The sequence below is a fragment of the Phaseolus vulgaris genome, chromosome 11 (genome assembly GCF_000499845.2).
Source record: "Phaseolus vulgaris cultivar G19833 chromosome 11, P. vulgaris v2.0, whole genome shotgun sequence".
Taxonomy (NCBI): domain Eukaryota; kingdom Viridiplantae; phylum Streptophyta; class Magnoliopsida; order Fabales; family Fabaceae; genus Phaseolus; species Phaseolus vulgaris.
Genome location: NC_023749.2, coordinates 7,509,000 through 7,532,504, shown reverse-complemented (window position 1 = coordinate 7,532,504; position 23,505 = coordinate 7,509,000). Strand labels below are relative to the sequence as shown.

Genomic DNA, 23,505 nt, shown 5'->3' with positions numbered 1-23,505 from the left:
CATTCTCGCACTTCCCAGAGAGTTCGAAGCAGATACGTGTCTCATTGTTATAGGATTTGAACATTTTTGTTTCTATTGCTTTCTTAATTTTTTTTTATATTTTTTTGTATGAATCCTAAGCCCAGCTTTGCGGGCAAAGTTTTTATGTCCACTGGTGCTTTGATCTATTAGATATTACATAAGTTGGAAGTTTGGTAATTTGTATTTAGTTTATTATTTTATTTTTTTCAACTTTTTTGCCATAGAAGATGTGGATTCAAGTGATATGGTTGATAGATTCTACAACTTCAAACATACAACTATTTGTATTATGTTTTGACATTGTTGGCTGGTTCATTTTTTTTAAACCTTAATTTTAATCTTGATAACCTTACAAAGTTCAAGATTACACCCAAGTTAAATCAAAATTTAATATTCAAAAACAATAAAATAAAAATATAAAAAAATTAACATAAAATCTTAATAAAACTATTATTAATGGTGTATTTGGATAATTTACGTATCTTCTCATATAATTTAATATTTATTAAAATTATATAAATATAAGATGAATTGAGTTTGGTTGGAAAATAAACCATCTTCAAGAGAACATTCATTCATTTTCTTTCCCATCTTAATTACCTTTGTCCTATTATAACATCATGTTTTAGATTTATCATTTTCTTTTTATTTCTTTTCTTTTTACCCATACATCTAGAAAATGAAGGGCATGTGGTTTTGTTGTAGAGTTGGTACTCAGTACAAAAAAAAACAATAATATTGAATTCCATCTCAGCTAAGAAAGCTGCTGCTACTTTGCCTCTCTACCCTATCACCACTCATCATCTCATGCCTTCACTCCACTCCATCAGTTGAAAAGGGCCAAACTCTCTCTCATTGATTACAGCCACCGTTTTCTCTCTCTTCTTACTTCTTTTTCTTCCTCTCTTCCATACCCAAAGCCTATACCCTTCATACCCATGTCCATTCGTAGCATGTTTCATCTTGGGCACCCCAAAGTTCAAATTTTTCTCACACACTCCTTCAATTTCAAGCTCTACACCCTTTTGGGTCGCTTCTAGAAGATCTATCTCTGAGCCCTTTTGGGTGAACAGAACCAAGAAAAAAAATGGGAAGCAAGTGGAGAAAATTGAAGCTGGCTCTTGGTTTGGATACCTGTGTTCACATTCCTAGAACCTTTGATGATTCCACCGCCTCAGCCAGGTTTTCGGGCAGCGTCTCACCCACCGTCGTGTCGCCGGCCGGCGACACCTCCAGCTATCGCCCATCGACTCCCACACCGTCCTCATCGGGTCTACGGTTACCCAAATCTGGACCAAAATCTCCCAAGGTTAGAACTTAGCATTACCCTTTGAATCTTTGCATATAAAGTTCCATTCTTTATCTTCTATTTTTTCTTGGGTTAATTTCTGCAGTTGCCCTTTTGCTTCACCTGCACCCGTGAATCTCCCTCGGAGATTCTGGTTTTCACTGTTTCTGTTGAATCACATTCACTACATTTTTTTTTTATCTTTTATCATTTTTATTTTGTTTTCTGGGTTAAATTGGCATATTAGGTATTTTTATCCATGCTATCCATCCATTAGGATATGACTTGATGGACATCAACTTCAGCTTTAATCACACTTTAGCATTGTGGTGGAGTGTGACGCGTTCTGACTATTGCCGAAACGTTTTATTCTTTTGTTGTGTTATTTTCAACTCCATTATGGGTGGGGAATGGCATAAAGTGGAATACTGTGCCTACCCTTTTATGGACCAGTTGCTTGGCTCATCACAACATGCTTTGCATTTTACACCCTTCTTGTTTCGTCCATTTCTCAATTTTACTCTGCACTGTTCAATTTTGTGGGCACATTTTTTCTCTCTCTCATTTCCCTTCCCCACTTGAGACCCTATAGCCTTTGATTGGAAATTTCCCAGATACAAACAAAACAAAAAGTTGCAGGATAATCAATCTACTGAATGAAGATGAGTATAAACTAATAAACTAATATTAATGATTTTTTTTTCGTGTCAGGTAAGACTTTATACTAGTAATCAATAAGAAATTATCATTAGTATGATTTGTAAGATAAACATGGAAAGATGTACTAATTTATAATTGGATGACAGTGCATAGATTATTTAATAGTAATATATAATATATATGATTATGATACAGATTAATAAAGATAAAGATGGTAGACCAGTGAATAAATCATCTTTGGTTTCGCTTTCTTTCGATGACATTTGCAATTTTTTAGTTGTGAATTTGTTTTGGTGACTTTTCTAAAAGTGGGTTGCTGATTGTTGTTATTTGTTTTTCCTTGGTGAGCTTAAAGTCTTTGACCAGGGAACGTTGACCTAGTGTTACCTTTGTACTGTATTAAGATGGGGATTCGGCTGAGAATCTAGGCCTCTGTGGTAAAAAGATGGGTTGCATTCAATTTCATCTTTTTATGCAATGGTCTTACTAGTGGACCTGCATCGGGACCGAAGAGTGCAGTGTGATACACTATAGTGTAACAGTGACCTTTGCAAATGATACATTTATCAATGATTACTTTATTTAGGCACTTTTCAGATTCGCCTGTTCAATCCATTTAGTGCTTTTTCTTTTAATTATTAATGACTTGCTAATCGAGATACTAGTATGTATGGATTGTTGGATTGATGCCCCCATTCATACGTTGAGATATATCTGTGTGGCCACGTTTTCATTATTAGAAAATTTTAATGATAGTAATTTATTTTAATTAAAAACCCTCATCTATACATATAAACAGTGGGATTTGAACCTGGGATTGTTGTTTCCACTGGCTTGGTTACTTTTTAACTAGTCTAACTTTTAGTTAATTTAATTTTAATTTGAAAAATATTTTAAAATGAGTTAAAAATGATTAATATGTTTGTGGGGTTTTTAGAGAATACACCAGGGAGATTTGATACCAATAATTCATGATGAAAGCTATGTAAAAGACTAGACATTATCTTCAACCTAGAAGCTTTAAGCAATAAGTTTGTGGTTCTTTCTACTTATATATTGTTCAGCTTAATATTTTTCTGGGACTTTCATCTCACCTTGAATTTCTAACAATATTTGTGTGGAAGATGTTGATTCTTTTCATTTCTGACAAATGATAAAGGATTAATTTGATAGTTGGAGAAGGATGAGGATGTTTGTGTTGACATCTTTTGAGTTCTTAATGCTCCAAGACTCAATGTGTTGACATCTTTTGAGTTCTTAATGCTCTACGACTCATGTTTCTGATTTTTCCTTAAACTTGGATGTGATTTGAAAGGAAAAGCCAAATCCATGGTTTCCTCGATTTAGTCTAGACTTTAAGTTAACAACACTTGAAAGCAACAACTTTTAGTGGGAACAATGTTTATTACTTTTTTTTTTCATAAAAATACGGTGGATTTTTGTTTGGTCTTCAATATGAGTAATTTTAATGGGAGCATCCTTTTCTTTCTTCAATGTGAGTAAATTTTTGTTATGTTTCTTTGATTTCGATATTCAACTCAAATTAGTATTGAGCAGGTCTTAGCTGATTAGATGACTGTGGCGAGTTTGCATTTTGGATTTTTTGTATGCCGTGAACATATTTGTTTATCATAGTCGATTATTTGCTTAATTGGCAATCAAGTCTTCTGGTTCTGTGTTCACTGTATTACATTCCCAAGTAGTTTTGTAGATGACATCAACAATGGTCTTTTTTTTTTCCTCATTGTTTGAGGTGAGCCTTTTTGAAATATATTTTCTTTTCATGTCCGCAGGGAACTTTGTTGATAAAAATTGCACCATTGTTTTCACTACGTACAATTTTCCTTCTGCAACTATTTGCTTCATTTGCTCTGAAAGCTTTGTTACCTACAAGTGCATCAATATGGCCATCTTTTCCTAACATTTTTTTCCTCACTGTGTGCAGGGTACGTGTGCAATATGCCTCTACACAATGAAACCAGGGCAGGGCCATGCCATTTTCACTGCAGAATGTTCTCACTCTTTCCATTTTTACTGCATCACTTCTAATGTGAAACACGGGAACCAGATTTGCCCTGTCTGCCGAGCAAAATGGAAAGAAGTTCCTTTTCAGAGTCCCACTTCTAACATGCCCCATGACTTGCCTCGACTCAACCATGTAGCTCCTCGAGATGACGGCTGGTCGGCTGCCGTACGGAGGCTTCCTTCTCCTCAAGGTGATGGTGCTCGGCTGATCTCGTCACTTTATCATGTTACCGAACCAGCTATTTTTGATGATGATGAAGCCCTGGATCAACAAACTTCAAGTACCCATCAGAAAAATGAAACTGATCATGATATGACAAATACAGTGGAGATCAAAACATTTCCTGAGGTTTCAGCTGTTCCAAAATCAGCCTCTCATGATGCCTTTGCTGTATTAATCCATCTCAAAGCTCCTCATTCAGGGAGAAAACAAAATATTGTCCAAAATATTGAATCATCACCTCCAGTTGAGAACTCTCGAGCCTCAGTTGACCTTGTTACAGTTCTTGATGTGAGTGGTAGCATGGCGGGTACTAAGCTAGCGTTGCTAAAACGTGCAATGGGTTTTGTCATTCAGAATCTTGGTCCATCAGACCGGCTGTCTGTCATTGCCTTCTCCTCCACAGCACGCCGCATCTTCCCTCTTCGGTTGATGACTGACACCGGACGGCAGCAGGCATTACAGGCTGTCAATTCCTTGGTTTCAAATGGGGGGACAAACATTGCTGAAGGCCTGAGAAAAGGTGCCAAGGTGTTTTCTGATCGCCGGTGGAAGAACTCCGTTACCAGCATCATATTACTCTCTGATGGGCAGGATACATATACAATCAATAGCAGGCCTAATACTGGAACAGATTACCAGTCACTTGTTCCAAACTCCATTCATCGGAATAATGGTGTGGGCATGCAGATACCAGTGCATGCATTTGGCTTTGGCTCTGACCATGATGCCACTTCAATGCATTCAATCTCTGAGATATCTGGGGGTACATTTTCTTTTATTGAAGCTGAGGATGTCATTCAGGATGCATTTGCACAGTGTATTGGAGGACTCTTGAGTGTGGTGGTACAAGAATTACAAGTGGAAGTGGAGTGTGTTCACCCTCATTTGCAACTTAGCTCTGTAAAAGCAGGAAGTTACCAAACAAGCTTGATGGCGAATGCAAGACTGGCTACTATCAGTGTGGGAGATTTGTATGCTGAAGAGGAAAGAGACTTTTTGGTGACGGTTAATGTTCCAGTTGATGAGTCAACTGATGAGATGCCTCTGTTGATTGTAAAAGGTCTTTACCGAGATCCCATAACAAAGGAAATGGTGGCTTTGGAAGAAAACAGTGAAGTTAAAATTCAGAGACCTGACATAGTTGGAGAACTAGTGGTATCAATAGAGGTAGATAGACAGCGAAACAGGCTTCGAGCTGCTGAGGCAATGGCTGAGGCTAGAGTTGCAGCTGAACGTGGTGATTTGTCTACTGCAGTTTCAGTCCTGGATAACTGTAACAAGGCACTGTCTGAAACTATTTCTGCTCAAGCCGCAGATAGGTTATGTCTTGCTCTTTCTGCAGAGTTGAAGGAGATGCAGGAAAGGATGGCAAATCAACGGGTTTATGAGCAGTCTGGAAGGGCGTATGTTCTGTCAGGATTGAGTTCACATTCATGGCAAAGGGCAACTGCGCGTGGTGATTCCACAGACAGCACTAGCCTTGTGCAAGCATATCAAACTCCTTCAATGGTTGACATGGTGACGCGCTCCCAGACCATGGTTTTTGGGACGCCACAAAATAAACGAGTTCTCAGGCCTGCCAAATCATTTCCTGATAGACAGAGAAGACAATAGGAATGAAAAACTATGTTTGGAAAATACTATTTGGCCTATACATATACTTTCTGAGGAAACCTTCATGTTTCTTCATATCTTAAGCTACCCTTTTGTTTTTGGTTTTGTGAAGGTGGGGTATAATGGAAAGGAAGGAGTTTTAGGTGGATAAAATTCCTGATTTTGCCAATATGAAAAGTGTAAATGCATAGGCTGGAAACGGGGCTCTGCAGAGAATGAATGGATGGCGAAAAAGGATGCCACAGGTTGAATATTTTAGTGTGATTCCGAGTGATGTACATAACAACCTATTGTTTTCAGTTGAATTGTGCGGGTGAATTTCATCACTTGATTATATACATATGGTATAATATGTGCTTCTCATTCTTTTCATTAGTGGTGATCTTCTTTATGCTTTACCTTCATCTTATGTCACTTTAATTTGCATGCTTTCATTTTATATTATTATAGTTCTTTTCAAATTCAAGAGAACCACTTGTGGATTCTAATTCCCCAATAATCTGGCAACAATCACGACTCTCTTCCTTCAGTCATACACTCCATGGAATTTGAAAAGTACGTTAAAACACAACGCACAATGGATACTTACAAGGATGTTTTTTGCATTTCAATTAAAACATCTAAACTAACTTTCAGTTTTCATTAAATATTGTATTAGTATCATTGATATTTTTTTCAGATCTAGTTATAAGGAAACTTTAATTACAAGGATTTCTTCTAAAATTCAAATCCTATATTATATTCCCACTCTCTCCCACGTTGGATAGGGTTTATGACCTGCTTTTTATGACATGGGCCAGAAAAATAAAACTCCACCAACTGATTTTCGGTTCTTTCATTGCAAACCTAGATATACAGTGGAGACTCTATGGACAATAGGATATACCTCGTAACGTGAGCCTTGAATCACGTGAGTATCATACCAATTTATGTATAAAATTTGTTTCACAAATAATTAATCTGTTTAATCCAAGATAGAATAGCTATGATGTTGGGGTTAGATATCTAATTCGTAATCAAGTGAGATTAACATGATATAGAAAGTTAAACTACTGGTTGTATGTCGGTAATAATAAAAAGTTTCATTTAACTATTAAAGTGAATTTATTGCATGTATGACAAAAACTTGGTAGGACCACGTGTTTGAGAAAGCAAGCAATGCTTGCCACCTTTGCATCACTTGCTTCTCTCTAGCTATGGAGCGCCTCATCAATCTCTTCTTCTCTGTGAGTTCATTATAAGCCCTTCGACACTCCCACAGACTCACTTGCACTCAAATTCTCATTTCCCCAACGTTGCATGTCTCACACTTAGCAGATCTAAGGCTTTCATATTGATCCCTTCGCTTTGAGGTACGTGGTGTGTCCTAGTTTTTTTTTCAAAACATAGGTGGTGGTATTATTCTCGTACATGGTTAAGGTGGCATTGTGGTTTGGTTTGGTTTGGCACATCAACTCCACCAAATTAAGGGAAAAAGTTAGGAGTGAATGTTTATTGTTAGTGTTGGACATGATTGATTAAGGATGCATGACAGCATAATTTGATTGCATTTTTGGATTAACATGCTTTCTAATAACGATCTCAGAGTTACCGCTGATTAAGATTGTCCTTGAGGGATGGAATGCTCATTTTGCTGATTGATTTCTGTGCTGCTGACCCTCTCCTTCACGATTTGGGCCCACAGTGGCACTGACCTCACACACGACAAAGCAACATGTGACTGGGTCCACACTTTAGATCAAAACAACTCAGCGTTGAGTTTCTTCTTTACGGGGATTAAGTACATCTTAATTAACCGTATGTAGGTAGCTCCATGTCTTTCAAGCTAAGTTATGTTATATGGTATGTATAGAGACAGTCATGAACCAGTAGGTTTATTCAATTCTCATCTGGATTCTCTCACATTTTCACTGGCAACGGCTAAGTTACTAATTAACATTTATTGATTAAAAGGATGTGGTTTTGGAATACATACTATTATAGCCGTTATTAATGTGTGATCTGTATTCTGTCACATTTTCAATGGCAACTTAACACATTTATTGATTCAAATTTATTAAGAGACTTACGGAGGTTTGTGGTTTTGTATAAATTAACTGAGTTAGAAAAAGTCTTCTACTACCTCAGACTACTACTAACATTTCTCTTGTAACAGGAAGCTATGGTATGCTTTATTTATCTAAATCCATTAAACTGTGTCTACCGTTTTTTTTTATTTTCTCACGTCTTTTCATTCAAGAAATGACAAAGCAGTACTTTATCTTTTTGGTTGTTAGCTATACCCTATTATTCTATTCTTTTGAAGTAAGTAAAATTTGGTGCACCAAAGTAGAAACAATCTTATTCCACTTGGTTTTTCATGTTTGTGATAAAAAGATATACTTGTCCCTAAATTTTTATTTATTTATTTTTTAAAAAAGTACAGATTCTGTTAGGACTACAAGACAATTCTGTAATTCAGTGGGTCAGTTTGTTTATACGAAGGAAGAATGGATCAGGAAATGAGTGAAAAATCAGCTGAGCTGTGAGGTGATTTTATTGGATAGATGCAAGTAAATTTGGAAGGGAGGTTGAAGTGTTGTTTTCAGTTAGCAAGGAGTTACTTTCAAAGAGGTGGAGGATTAGATGGTTCCTTTTTCAAGCTTCAATTGAATCAATTCATATCTAGATGTTTATGTTGTTTTTATAGAATAGACTCATTTAGATAGGTCTCTATCCTCCATATCTGTTTACCATTTGTGTGATCGATTTTCTTCCAATTGCTCTTTATTGTTCTCCAATAATGAAACTTGGAGGTTGGTGAGCTGGGGTTCCCGTTACTCTAGTTTACTTCTGTTTTTGCCTAGTTTCAGTTTAGTGAACTCGTTTAGTTTCTTTCCAAATCAAAGAAAGTGTGCATAATTTGAGGAGAAATTACAAAAATTTGCAAACCCTCCTAGCTATATTATTAGTCTTTGTCTTTTGCTTTCTCAGGCTCATCATAGCTTTCTTTCTTTTTTTGTTTTGTTTGCTGCTTTGACTTAATTTGCACCAAAACCCTCTTCTCCTATCTCCAAAACTCAAAAGCTTTGCAGGATTGTGGGTGAAAACTATGATGGTTTCTTGTGGTACATTCCATTTATAGAATTTGGAGGCTGTTCTCAAGCCCTGCTTCTACCAGTTCACTACCTGCACTATTTTTTTTTTTGTGGTTTAAGATGTAACAATTCTGTCGGTCCATCTGTCTTCCTGCAATTGAAAATTATTGCAACCATTTTTGTTGACTTCCAAACACTTCATCTACTATTTACTCTACTAAATGTTCACGCCTTCAATGCTTCTGAATACAATGTTTTATAGATAATAACCTCCCCACTACCACAGCTTTATGTTGTTTCAATACATGGTACTGAGGGTGAATAACCTTGACTCTGATGTTTTGTCGGCCAAGCCAGCATTTGTTCCTTTCTACCCTCGTTAACTTAATTGCATACATGGCTGTGAAATTAGGTCAGGAAACGAGACTTTATATCCCCTTACTAAGAATGAAATGATTGACATCCATTTCCTTGCTGTAGCACAGGGTAGAAACTGAAAAATGGGGGTGCTGTTGGCTTTCTTGATTTATTTGTGTGAAGCTTGCAATTTTTGGAGTAGTTTAACTGGTGGATCACTTTTCCATTTTGCTTCCACAGATGCGGATTGGACTCGGAATATTTGAAGACTAAGCCTGTTCTTAATACTGGTTTACCAATTGATGTTACTTTTTTTCTCTTTTTCAACTGTGATCACTAAAATGGCATAGTTATTTCAATACAGAGGATAAGTCATAATTAAATTTTGTTAGTTGCTTCAGTTTCATGTTTGCGTGCCTCATATATGCTTTTGAAAGTTGTTCATATATATTATCATACATCTTGATAGTTTGACCATCTATATAGTGCTTAAAAATTTTCAGATGGACTTTGATGTTGTTCTTGAATGCAGATACGTCAAATACATTAATTTGTAGTCATTTAGTTAAACCTCTTGATCTCTCTGTGATTCGCTGTATGGTATCGAAATTATGTAACTACGTGTTCCTCATCATCTACTCATGATTTCTTTTGGGGTCTGCATATGAATTTATTGTCTTGGGAAATCATTGAACATTTGTGGCTCTTTAATTGTTTTATAACATGAGCATTCTCGCTCAAGTATTTGTATTGTAGGCATCTAATCTAATTGGTTTCCTTTCTTTTACTTGCAGTGTATGGGTTGGAATAAATGAAGCCACAGCTCAAAATTGGTCTTGTTTTAGTTATTAGCTTGCTTTGGATTCAGAGCTCATTTTGTGGTGAGTATAGCAATTCAGAAAATTCTATGTAATTGGCTCTCAATTGTTTTTAGTAGCTTATCTCAGAAATTTAGGTGATTTGCTGCTTCAATAAAAAATATGAAGAATATAGCAGCTATATGCTGGGAATACCGTGGACACTTCGAGGAGTATTTGATTTCAGTTTGCTCTGAATATAGCGCTAGTTATTTCACAAATTATAAAAAATATTTATTTGTCTTTCTAATTTTGTCAGTAGCATAGCATACCTTGAACACTGATATTTAGGTGCTTCCTGCTTAAATAAAGAAAAAAGGGAAATAGCTGTATTTGATATCATACACGGGACATTACATGGACTTCTTCCTGCAACATGAGATAATTGATACTTCATAATTAGTTTCACATTCATGTTCCTTTAATATGGAGTTTTTGAATTTTTCTGTTCCATATTTTACATGTTTCATCTTAGTGATAAATAAAATCCAAATGGGCTAAACATATTTTTTTTGCCTACTATTGTTCGTTACAGATGAAGCTTCTGCTGCCTCTAACCTAAACAAGTGGAGATGTAGATGTTCTTTTGGAGGGAATCATAGCTTCTCTCTGGCTAATTGTTCTAAGTCATGTGATTGCCACTCAGGTATGCTGTTAATATTTCTTTGGAATGAAGACTGAGCCTCCTAGTGTGTTTTTTTAGGAACCTACAAGCAAGACAGCTGAGAAAAGAAAGAAAGATGATCTGCAAACTTTGATTAAATTTTAGCAAAGAAATTCGAGAATTCTCTTTCATAACAGAGCTAGTGCTCAGTTTTCCAATACAATCAAAATTCAGAATGAATCTTTTTCTACTCCCTTCTAAGCTAACCACCTAAGCAATTCTTTAAGGAACTACTCTTAGCCAACTCAAGCTAATTCTAAAACCACTCTGATTACCTTGCTTTGTTTTCCTTTATTACTGTGTCCTATCAGTTTTTACCCTTCTTTTCACTTGTTTTATTCTAACACTTGATCATTAGCTTGGTCTTTGACTTTGGGCATGATTAGTAGATGCAATTTTGAAAACATTTCCTGGTAAATTGAATTAATCTAGATTTAGACAAGTTGATTTTATTATAAATTTCAAATTATATTTGTTGATTGCAGAACACCCTATAGAGAGGCAAAAAGTCATTGGATATTAGTAGGTGTAGGTTAACTTTAATCCTCCAAATGTTTAATTGTAGAATTCATGTTAAATGTTGACACAAGCATAAAGAACTTTTTGGAAGTAAGATGCTAAAGAGGCTAATAGTGATTGATAACCAATATGCGTGCTAGTAATGCATGTATTTTTCCATTTCGGTTGAAATGTGGATACCGTGATCACAGCTTCAGTATTATATAGTGACTGCTTTGCCTTCCATGTAGATGCTGACGAGAGTGCATCCATATGGACATGCATATGTGCTTCCAATGGGTTTCCTCAAGTGGCAGCAGATGGTCATAGCCCTAATTGCTTTAACGCTTGCAACTGCACCTGGGGTACTTTCCCTTATCTCCTCCTCTAGCCCTGAATTTTCATCTTAAGTTACACTTGCTCTTTTTTGGGGATAATACAATTTTTCTACAACAGATTACTTCTTACTTGAAGATTGGTTTTGTTTCTCAATATTTTGACCTACTTTTCATCATATTCTTGTCCAATTGATGATACTGGAAAAAGATTATACCATTTCATACAAAATTGCTGAGTTATTCCTTTATCAAGCAACTCAAAAACTGAATATATGATTTCTTACAACAGATCACTTCTTACTTAGAAGATTTTTTGTTTCTTCTCTTTTCATCGTATTTTTGTCTTATTGATATTGGAAAAAGTTTATACTGTTTCATACAAAATTGCTGTCTTGTTCCTAGATCAAGCTACTCAGAAACTGAATATATGATTTTTTTATGTATTCTTCAGGAACTGTCAGCAATCTGGGAGGTTCTAAGAAACATGTTTCCATCAAGATTGTTGTAGTTATCCTATTAATATGTGTTATATGTACAACCATGGCGTTTCTTGTCTCACTCTTATGCCATGTATACAGAAGGGACAGATGTACTATTCAATCACCCGTATTCTCAACATATAAGGAAACAAGTAGTGGTAGTACCACCAACTTAATTAGTCATAGGTCAGGGGCTTCTTCAGTGCCTGAAACAAAATTTGCAATAAATTCTCCAATTTGTCATATTACAGGTGAGTTGGTTTTAATTTCATGCTACAAATGTGTATCCCTTTTCAATTTTTATGAATGTATATGCCATTCCAGGGCTTTTCTATTAATTTGCATTTTCCTCTTGTGTAGGATGCTTTCAGAAAGCCTCTTTCTTATTTGGGAGCCCAAAAGAAACGTATCATGGAAATATTTTTCCATTTTCCTTAGCTGAACTGGAAAATGCCACTGAAAACTTTTCATCTTCCAACCTAATTGGATTAGGTGGAAGCAGTTATGTATACCATGGTCGGCTGAAAGATGGTAGCGATGTGGCGGTTAAAAGACTAAAAGATCAAGGAGGGCCAGAAGCAGACTCTTCATTTTTCAATGAGGTTGTTCCTAATGTTGCAATATCAGTATTCTTTGGCTGCGCATTTGATGTTATAATGTCCCATTAGAAGTTATTGCTGTACAGCATTCATAGTAATTATTATTAATCGTTTTTGTTTAGCAGATTGAACTATTATCTAGACTTCATCATTGTCATTTGGTGCCTTTGCTGGGATACTGTTCAGAGTTAAAAGGAAAACATGTTCAGAGGTTACTTGTATTTGACTACATGGCTAATGGAAATTTGAGGGACTGTTTAGACGGAGTTTCTGGAAAACATATAGATTGGGCTACTCGTGTAATGATTGCGTTAGGTTCTGCAAGGGGCTTGGAGTATCTCCATGAAGCAGCTGCTCCAAGAATTCTTCATAGAGATGTCAAATCAACTAACATTCTTCTGGATGAAAATTGGCAAGCAAAAGTATGAATCCTGTTTGTTCTGGATGCACGGAAGTAGTAAATTGGGAATAAGATGAAATAATTTACCTGAATTTGCTTATGATACAGAGCCAGTAAGATACTGAAAGCAAATAAAAAATGGTGGTTTTGAACTAGAATCCTGTAACACATTTCTTTTATGAATCTACTATCTTTAGAAAGTAGAGTTAATGATTCATAGCTGGTAGTTGTCGCTCAAATCAAAAGGTATACTTCCATAATCTTTTCAAATATTCAACTTGCAGATAACTGATCTTGGCATGGCCAAAAACCTGAGATCTGATGACCTCCCTAGCTGTTCTAATTCTCCAGCAAGAATGCAGGGTACATTTGGCTATTTTGCACCTGAGTATGCCATTGTTGGTAGAGCTTCTCTTGAGTCAGATGTCTTTAGTTTTGGTGTGGTTCTTCTTGAGCTTATCAGTGGTCGGCAGCCCATCCATAAATCTACTGGCAAAGAGGAAAGCCTTGTTATATGGGTATTTTAAATTATCTTCGTAACTAATAACCATAACCTTGATCTACATTTGTTCATATTAGGAAGATCTTCAATGTGCTAACTCGATGCTCATAACTATTTCATGAGGATCTTTGACTTATAATAGCTTGAACTTCTTTTGTTTTTTGTATTATTCCAATCATTGATTCGTCATGTCTTTTGCATCCTCATAGTATATCTCATTTTCCATTTACAATCTGAACTAGGATGGTTGTGTTCTTGATAATGACCAGCTTCAATATAAACTAGTTGCATAGCTTAGTGCATTCAACTACAAAAGATTATGGACAGTCAGCATTGATATAGGTTGCTTAACTTCTGTTTTAGGCTACTCCTCGCTTACAGGATAGTAGGCGAGTAATAACGGAGCTGGTTGATCCACAATTAAAAGGAAATTATACAGTAGAAGAGGTGCAGGTGATGGCATACTTAGCAAAGGAGTGTTTGCTGCTGGATCCTGACACTCGACCAACCATGAGTGAGGTTGTTCAGATTCTTCTAAGTATTTCCCCGGGAAAATCTAGGAGGAGAAGAAACATTCCAGGCAGCCTCTTTCAGGTAAGCACATTCACTATCCTGTTTTGATTTCTAATTGTAATCTTTCTAGTTTCAGGTTTCTTATTTTTCAAAGTTTTGATGTATACTTTGCTTATCTGGTTGTTACATTTGCTGGTATCATCATACACCATTCTGACGTAGCATGTAAACAGAAAAAAAAAAAAACCATAGACTGATCTTTTTTCTTGATGGACTTATAAAGGAACTGCAGGATGCAGAAAAGAAAAGGCAAGCCACACCCGGTAAATTTCCAACGCATAGTTCACTGCCAATATATATTGATCATAGTCTTTCTGTTGAGGACAAAAGTAAAGAAGCAGATCCAGTTTCAGCTGAGTATATGGAGAGTTTGATCCTCTTGTCTTCAAAATCTGATAGCTCTTACGTATCAGAAGAGGAAATAGTAGACTTAACTGAGCCTAGGTTTGAATCGTTTTGCATCACAACTGGCAAAGCCCCTTGAAAACATCGCACCTGGCATGTTCAGAGATGCAGATGGCAGAAGTCTGAGGAGTTTATGTTGTGTGCACTAGTGCTACAGCTCTGTTGACTGTGCATGGCTCAATGAGATATCATGAGAGATTCTGCAATTAATCTGTTGTGGAGAGTATCTTGGTCTACAGATTTTTTCACTTTGTTTTGAAAGGAAGAGCACATAGGTGGTGTTAGATAAGCACTCAAAATATATTCTTTGTTTCTTGTACAGAAAAACATAGGATGATACAAGTTTCTGGTTTTCTTTATGTGCAAAAGAACTAAAGAAGAACCGGATGACATACACATTAAATTAAATGTTTTTGGTCGTAGAAATATTTATTCTACAATTATATTTGATACCAAGTCTTCTGAGATGAAGTACTGGAAATAAACCTTAATATTTGATACCATATCTTTTTTCTGGGACTTATCCAAAGAGGGCAAGTGTCATAAAATAAATGAAACTAAGTTTTGTACAGTGAAAGAAATTCGTATTTTAACCAGTTTCATCCATTCAGGATTCAAATCAATGATATGGTCCTCTTTTTCTTAATCTTTGTTGGTATGTTTATGTATATACATGGTCCTAAGGATGTAGGCTCAAGTGATGATAAAACATGAAACATATGGTATAACATGATTTTTTTTTATGATTATCTTAGGCTAAACTATTCCAATGAGAAGACTTGAGAAAGAAAGGAGAAATTATTTGTTGAAATAGAAGATGACTCTATGATTCTCAAAGATAAACTCTTACTTTGATTTATCACTTATTTCATAAGAATCAAAATAAGATTATCTGAATTGTTATTTTCACACACAATGCACCCCAAATGAATCTTTGAGTCAATATCTTTAAAATTATTTTACAAGAACTAGGATAAGTAATCCTCAAATTTAAATACTAATTACACTGAAATGTAATTCAGAACCTGTCATTTTCTTGTCAAACTCTACAAAGAAAATAGGAGGGACAATTCAATGTTTAAAAACTTCTAGATTTAGATCAAGGGACAAGATCATCTCCATACTTTTCATGTTTCACACTATATTTGGCTCACTTTGACCTTGCTTTTTCTACTCTTTGACCGGAATTCTATGGTTTGGGCTTGAAAGGTTATTCTCTTATCTCTATAATTTTTTTTTATTTTAAAAAATGTCCCTTTGTTATATTTCTAGATTACTGAAAGTCATTTTTCATAATTAGCTTCCAGATTACTTATTCTGAAAGTCTTTTTCCATATGCATGATTAGCTTTTGGATTATATGATCCGAAAGTTTTTTCTAACTTTTGGATTATGTAATCTGTAAGTCTTTTTTTAAATGCGTGTCCATATTACATAATTCATAAGCTACTATCAAATTCAGACTTCTAGATTATATAATTTGGAATACCATTATGGATTATGTAATTTGAAATATGAAGGCGATACAAGGAGGATAAAAAAGTTTTTTCATATTTTATATGGAGTGTTAGAAAAACATATGGAGATGTAGGAAGAAACACTCTTCTTTGCTTGCACTCCTTTGGTCGACCCAGAGACTTTTTGCACCCGATGAATTTTTACCTACACCCAATCAACTTTCAAAATTTTAAAATTATCCTTCATTTCGCAATTGAAAATTTGGAATTAAAAAATACATTTTAGAAAAGAAAATCTCAAATAGATTTTTGTATGAAATTCCAAAATAGAATTGGAAAACCAAAATATCATTTTAGAAAAAGCAATTTTAAAATACAAAAAATACATTAAAAAAATTAGAAAAAAAATTCAAGAAAAGGGATTACAAAATCTAGAAAAGTGTTATGGAAATACAAATTTAGAAATATATTCCAGGATACCAAATCCAGAATGTATTTTGATCCACACCCTCCTCTTATTTAAAAACTAAAATAACCATTTTTGTTATTTCACATAACATGGGGTGCAGGAAGCAATTTCCCCTTTGGTCACACCCCTAGTTTCTTTTGAGCTTAATAAATTCAATTACAACCCAAGCTATAATTATTATTTACACCTAAAAATACACATGAAAGAAAATGCAATGAATATAAATTATAATATAAAAATTAAGTATATTCTATTCGAAAAATTAAAAAAAATATTTTTATTTATTTGAAGCAAATTAAGATTATTCTTGTTAATGCACTCATAATTAGGAATGACCTCAGATCAGGGTGGGAATGCGCAGTATCTACCAATCCTGACTAAAAAGTTCATCCTGTTACAATTTAATTAATGGTAAGGTAAAAAATTATTGACCAACTTTTTTATAACGTGAATAAATATATTTTTTAAATAAAATTATTTAAAAATAATCACTTAAAATGCAAACTTAGATGAAAAAAATGATTTCAAAATATAATGTAAATAAAATTGCGTCATAAGATATTATAGTGCAAATAAATTTGGTATTTCTCAAAAATAAATTCAAATAAGTTAGCATTAATTACGAAGTGTAAATTTTAAACCATTCTTATTTCACTACCAATAACTTTAAATTGTAATAGTATTGGTGGGTTAGATAGCATCATGGCCTTATTCTTCTCTCCTAACAATTGGATTATTAATACACCTATATTTATTATGCACATGTATCCTATTAAAGATATTATTTAATAGAATTAAATATAGTTGTCATTCCTCTATATAATTTGTAAAAGTATTGGTGGGTTAGATAGTCTTATTCATCTTTAACAATTGAATAATTAATACACCAAAATTCATTAGGCATATGTATCGATTAAAGATATTACTTAATAGATTAAATATAGTTATTGTTTCTCTAGTAAAATTTTTTTTTAGTATAAACTTTAAATCTCATAATTATTCGTAATAACGAAATTATTAGAATGAATCTGATCAATTAAATAAGAAATTAATTTTCAAAGTAGATTATATAACATCTCCTCATGATTCAACGTATAATATATAAACATCTATAAAAAAAAATACATTTCAATAGTTTATTTACTATAAATATTTAAGAGATTTAAAGTTTGAACTAATAACAAAAATCAATTTTGCTTTATGAATAGATATACGCTAATATAATTTTTTTTTTTGCGCCAATCATGTGCACTACCAACATGAGGAGTTTCCTTTACTAACTACAAGTAAATCATTAAATAGAAATCAATTTTAGAGACAAAAAATAATTAGTTGTTATATTCACTAAATTAAAGACCATTTTAGAGACTAAAAAAATTATTGATTTTTAAATTAGTTTTTATTATTGATAAATAGTTTCTAAATTGGTATCTAATTAGTTACCAAGTATTTTTCTACCAAATTTAGAATCTAAGTAATTGATAGTTAAAACCTTGGTAGCTAATTAGATATCAATTTAGAAACTATTTATCAATAATATAGACTAATTTAAAAATCAGTAATTTTTTTAGTCTCTAAAATGGTCTCTAATTTAGTCAATATATTAACTAATTATCTTTAGTCTATAAAATTAGTTTGTATTTAATGATTTTTTTTTTTTGAAAATTTTGAATCTTGTTCTTTATGTTTATTTAAAATGTGAAACAGAAGAGTAGTTACTACTCATATTTGCATGATGTATATAGTTCTAAGATCAATTAATAAGAAAGAGTGTATATTATGCAGAAAGCGTGTTGGATAATGTGTTCTTTTAAAATGGGTTAGTTAGGGTTGTCGTCTGTGATAATGAATCTGCATCTGAATGGATTATGAGGAAAAGGATCTCTAATAAGTGTTTGTTGATGGTTGAGTGTTAGTTAGAACTTAAAAACGTAGAAGTAACCATTTAAGATCCTGTTTTTCGAAGAAAGTTTGACCACATGATGAAACCAATTCACCAATCTTACTAATATTAGTATCTTAGACGGATCTTTAATTATTTTCAATATCCGTCACAGAAGAAAAAGACATGAAAGAGAGAGAATATTAGATCTCTTTCTCATTATATTTTCAATCCAATAATTTATCTTCAACATCTATGATCACTATACGTAACTCATAGTGCATCTTCTGAAGTTAACCACTAACATGTTCTCACAAAACATGTTTTATAAGTTGTTTCTTTAGCTGATAAACTGCTAAATTTATGAACAGTGTAAGATTAGAAGAACGTGTTTGGATTCATCTCCTTTAAGTTAAGGTGCATATCAATCTAAAGCTGTTCACTCTTGTTTTTGTGTCAATTTGATGACTTGGACGTGACTTTACCACTTTATAGAGTCTTAGAAGTATATCCAAACACACTAATAGTCTTTTGGCCGTCAAACTCATTCATATTATTCAAAAACGATAATGAACAGTTTTTAACGGGTTTAGAAACCAAATTTAGAAACTAAATAATTGGTAGTTAAAACTTTGGTCGCTAATTAGATACCAATTTAGAAACTATTTAATAATAATAGAAACTAATTTTTTATTGAGTTTCTAAAATGGTATCTAATTTAGTTAATATTGCAACTAATTATTTTGGTCTCTAAAAATTAGTTTTTATTTCATGATTTTCTTGTAGTGCTAACTCTAATATGTAGGTAATACCTACACACTAATATTACTTATCCACTGAGGTCCATAGGTAATACTCATCAACTTGAGTTCATAGGTAATACCTATCAACTCCAGTTCGTGGGTAAATTTGTAAGTAATCTTTCATATCTTTCTTTAATTTTTTTTCATTATTTTTTTTTATCTTTTCTTATTATTTATGATTATTATTTATAATTATCATTTACCATTATTATTTATGATTATTATTCATGAATATTAGTTATAATTGTTATTTATAATTATTCATATTATAATAATATTTTTAATATTATGTATATAATTATTATAATTAATATTATTCGTATTATTAAAACTATTAAGATTATTTATATTCTTAATATTTTCAATATTAATAATATTGTTAATATTATTAATAGAAATATTTATATTAATAATAATATTGAATTTACTTACGGATATAGATTTGTGGATAATGTAAAATTTACTTATTGATAAAGATATGTGAATAATAAATTGTAACCTTTTGTTATTATCGCATCCTAATCTTTAATAGATATATTTTTCTACCCTTTAGCCATGTTTAAGTAAGGAGAACATACATGCAATAAATATAGGAAAGGGAATGGTTGGTTCTAAATTTTGAAAGTTCAAAAAGTTGAAAATAGGAATAATTTAGTCTTATTGATGGAAAAGAAAAAGAAAAAGAAAATCTCAAAGAGAAAAAAAGAAAAAATCATGTTGAAAATCATGAAAAGATAGAAATAAAAATGAGGAAAAGTGTGAACTAAAAAAAAAATGGTGATTAGATAATATATATGTTATTCTTCTTTAAGATGTGTATTTTGTTATATAAAAAACCAATATTTTTGCCTCATTACAACCCTGTAAAAGACCTCAAGATTCATGTTTGAAATATGTTTGTGATTTGAAGATGAAACGAAAAACAATTGTGATTTGTTATGATTAAGTAAAAATAGAGAAAAACACCTACCTATGAGCATATACGAAGAAATTTCTTGATGAATTGTCATTTATTTATTTTGATTTGATCTAGAAGTTGATTATGTCTATATTTCTCTATATTTGAATTTGGAAACATCATAAGTTGAAGAGAGTGATAAGTGTCTAATTTCAATAATATTTAATATTAAAATATAGACACTTATGATTATTAATTGCTAATTTATATATAAAACAATTCCTAATTTATGAATTTATACCTTTTACATTTTTAATGATATTTATTTATTCCTATATTTAGTGTTAATTTGAGGTTTATAGAGAAAAATAAAAATTTATACTAAAGAAAAATTATATAAACTAAAAGAAGAAAGTGGAAAAACCTAAAAACGCACAATAACTCAACAGCAAAGGTTCTCCCCCAATCTCTAGTGTCGGTTTAACGCATTTTAAACTTTATAATTATTAGTGTGTTAAGTTAGAGGCAGTTAAACTGATTATAATAGTGTATATAATTTGGCCCGCTTTATATTCTTGTAGTGTTTGTATTTTATATATTTTTAATTTAATTTGATGTAAATACATTTTAGTGTATTTAAAATTTTATTTTTTAATTAATTTTAACGTACAATTGTTATGCACAGACTAGATCAATTTTAAAATTAAGTAAAAATATCATACCTTTAATACGTTAATTAAAAAAAGTGTAATATTAATTTCAATATCTTGAAGTCTAATAAAAAAGAAAAAAAAATTATAAATAGTCTAATAATCACTATAAGAAAATCATGAAATAGAAACCAAATTTAAAAACAAAAATAATTAGTTGTTATAGTGACTAAATTAGAGACCATTTTAAAAACTAAAAAAAAATGATTTATAAATTAGTTTATATTATTGTTAAATGGTTTCTAAATTAGTATCTAATTAGCTACAAAGGTTTTTGTATCAAATTTAGAATCTAAATAATTAGTAGTTAAAACTTTTGTAACTAATTAGATAGATACCAATTTAGAAATTATTTAACAATAATAATAGAAACCAAAAATATTTTTAGTCTTTAAAATATATTTAATTTAGTCATTATAGCAACTAATTATTTTTTGTCCCTAAAATTAATTTCTATTTCATTATTTTCTTGTAGTGAATGAAAATAAATAGTATAATATAAAAAAATTAGTATAAGATTTTAATTTGTTTTTTAATATTTATTAGTTTTAAATTCTTGACGTTATATGGCCATTCCTTTTTTATGGGATTGGTTCATATGATTAACAATTAACGATTTAAAAGAAAGAATTATCTAGTAGGGAATCGTTAAATTTTAAAATATTTAATTTAAATATTAATTTTAAAGTAAAGTATGAATTTGATTTTTTTCTCAACATAAATTCAATTCATTATAAGAAAAATCATTAAATAATAACTAAATTAAAAATAAAAATTATTATTATATTAATTAAATAAATATTGTTAAAAAAATATCTATAAATATTTAGTCTCACAAACGAGTTAACAAATTTAGACGTAAAGGAGTGGGTTGGAGAATTCAAGTTTATTAGAAATAAAAACATTTTATAAAGTGAGTGTCATTTTATGAGTCGATTTTGTAACATCGAGTTAAGCTTAAAAGAGCATTTCCTAACGCCTATCTAACATCTACCAAGACTTGAACTACTAACTAGTTTAGATTATAAATTAATCACTAATTTAATTAAAAATTAATTTAAAACATATAATAATTAGTTTAAATACTAATTTAGAAATGAATTTATAATTTTTTTATTAATATTAAAAAATAATTTAAATATTAATAATTTTTTAGTTTATAAAATAATATTTGACTTAATTAATATAATTAATTATTTTTTATCTCTAAATTAGTAATAGTTTTTTTTTTTATAAAATTGTTATATTTATGATAAATTTAATATTACTTTAAAATTTTTGCGGTAATTGAAAGTCTAAAACTTGTTTGTATCTAAACTCTATATTAAAAACAATGATAATAATATTATAAAAAATCATGGAAGTTCTTGTGCATAGAAATTAGTATAGTTTTACAAATGAAGTCTATATTCGTTTTGTTGGTAGGACCACAACTTATACCATAGGGAATCTTGTTTAAAGTATGCACCAAATGTCAAACTTTATCTTAGATATTATTTGCTTACGAGAATATACTCATTATAAGAAGGATATGAATTATTTAAATTTAGAGTTTTATGAGAAAAAAAATAGGGATAAGTATTAACAATATATATTTTTTCTTCTTAAAATGAAGAAAATAAAGGGAAAAATATGTTAGTATGAGATTATTTTTAAATTTATCCTTATTAAATAAATTTAACTAACATAAATATTTTAATAAAATAAAACAATAAAATTAATAATTAAATAAAATTGTAATAAAAAATATATAGTTATTTATAATAAAAAGAAGTATACAATAATAATTATTATAAATATAATAATATTATTTAATACAAAGGATTTTCTAATTATAATTTTTAAATTTATGAATATTTAAATTATTTATTTATATATAACAATTTACAATTTTTATATATATTCAAAATTTTACATGTAAATTATTTTTCGTCAAGTAACTCATATTTTTTCTGAAATTAATTATTCAACTATATTGGAAATAACTTACATAATTTTAATTCACCCAAATTTACACAAAAATACCTAATATTTGATTAATATATTTTTTTAAAAATAAGGGTAAACTTGTAATCATTACATAACTCATAAACTTCAATAAATTTTTCTCAGAAATCCACTTTAACATATCTCAATACAAATACACTTACTTTCTTCACACTTTCCTCTCAAATTCTCACACATCCACTACTCCCTCAATCCAAACACAATCTTAGGGTTTGTTTGTTTATAGTGATTTATTGTTCACGAATAAGATTAAGGAGTACATCATTCATTTGGATTCAGGGATTTGCACAGAAGAGAAGGAGAAGATATACCCGCAAACAATAAATATCATTTTTCCTTGAAATGAAGAGAAGGTCAGGAAAAGCCAGCTCACCACTGGTTTTTCCAATTTTTCCCTTTTTACATATATTAATTAATTATTAAATAAATTTAACTAACACAAATCTTTTAATAAAATTAATAATAAAATAAAATTTTAATACAAAAATATTTAGTTATTTATAATAAAAAATTATATAATAATATTAATAATTATTATTATAAATATAATAATTGTTAGAATATATGACCTTTAAACCAGAGGGGGTGAATTGTTTTTAAAGGATTTTCGCAAACTTTGAATGTATAATGAAATTCAATGCTGAATTACAGAGAAAGAAATCATCGAGGAAACAAAGAACCAAAACTGTTTTAAGATGAT

General features: G+C 31.3%; 2 protein-coding genes across 17 annotated transcripts; both read left to right on the top strand.

Moving 5' to 3' along the window:
- Positions 1-537: 537 nt before the first annotated feature.
- LOC137811177 (E3 ubiquitin-protein ligase WAV3) lies at positions 538-6,203 on the top strand. The gene is made up of 2 exons (XM_068612813.1): positions 538-1,330; positions 3,915-6,203. Exons 1-2 carry the CDS (start codon positions 1,109-1,111, stop codon positions 5,829-5,831), a joined length of 2,139 nt encoding a protein of 712 aa, XP_068468914.1. The 5' UTR covers positions 538-1,108; the 3' UTR covers positions 5,832-6,203.
- An 881-nt stretch (positions 6,204-7,084) lies between these two features.
- LOC137835227 (receptor-like serine/threonine-protein kinase NCRK) lies at positions 7,085-15,083 on the top strand. Of its 16 annotated transcripts, none has more exons than XM_068643970.1 (12): positions 7,099-7,183; positions 7,417-7,632; positions 8,257-8,444; positions 10,060-10,146; positions 10,658-10,768; positions 11,536-11,649; positions 12,074-12,352; positions 12,462-12,703; positions 12,826-13,122; positions 13,385-13,618; positions 13,966-14,196; positions 14,399-15,083. In XM_068643970.1, the coding sequence occupies exons 4-12, from the start codon at positions 10,077-10,079 to the stop codon at positions 14,657-14,659; spliced, it is 1,839 nt and encodes a 612-aa protein (XP_068500071.1). In that variant the 5' UTR covers positions 7,099-7,183; positions 7,417-7,632; positions 8,257-8,444; positions 10,060-10,076; the 3' UTR covers positions 14,660-15,083. The 16 variants fall into 16 exon arrangements, with proteins under 16 accessions (XP_068500370.1, XP_068500590.1, XP_068500443.1 ...); XM_068643891.1 differs by having other exon boundaries at positions 7,417-7,636; XM_068644269.1 differs by lacking the exon at positions 8,257-8,444 and having other exon boundaries at positions 7,085-7,183; positions 7,417-7,636.
- Positions 15,084-23,505: the final 8,422 nt, after the last annotated feature.

Excerpts from the sequence above, each read along its gene's own strand:
- LOC137811177 (XM_068612813.1), top strand. The coding sequence starts at position 1,109 with ATGGGAAGCAAGTGGAGAAAATTGAAGCTGGCTCTTGGTTTGGATACC. Across the intron at positions 1,331-3,914 it reads CTGGACCAAAATCTCCCAAG|GGTACGTGTGCAATATGCCT; the intron begins GTTAGAACTTAG and ends CACTGTGTGCAG.
- LOC137835227 (XM_068644269.1), top strand. The coding sequence starts at position 10,077 with ATGAAGCCACAGCTCAAAATTGGTCTTGTTTTAGTTATTAGCTTGCTT. Across the intron at positions 10,769-11,535 it reads GTCATGTGATTGCCACTCAG|ATGCTGACGAGAGTGCATCC; the intron begins GTATGCTGTTAA and ends CCTTCCATGTAG. Across the intron at positions 12,353-12,461 it reads TCCAATTTGTCATATTACAG|GATGCTTTCAGAAAGCCTCT; the intron begins GTGAGTTGGTTT and ends CCTCTTGTGTAG.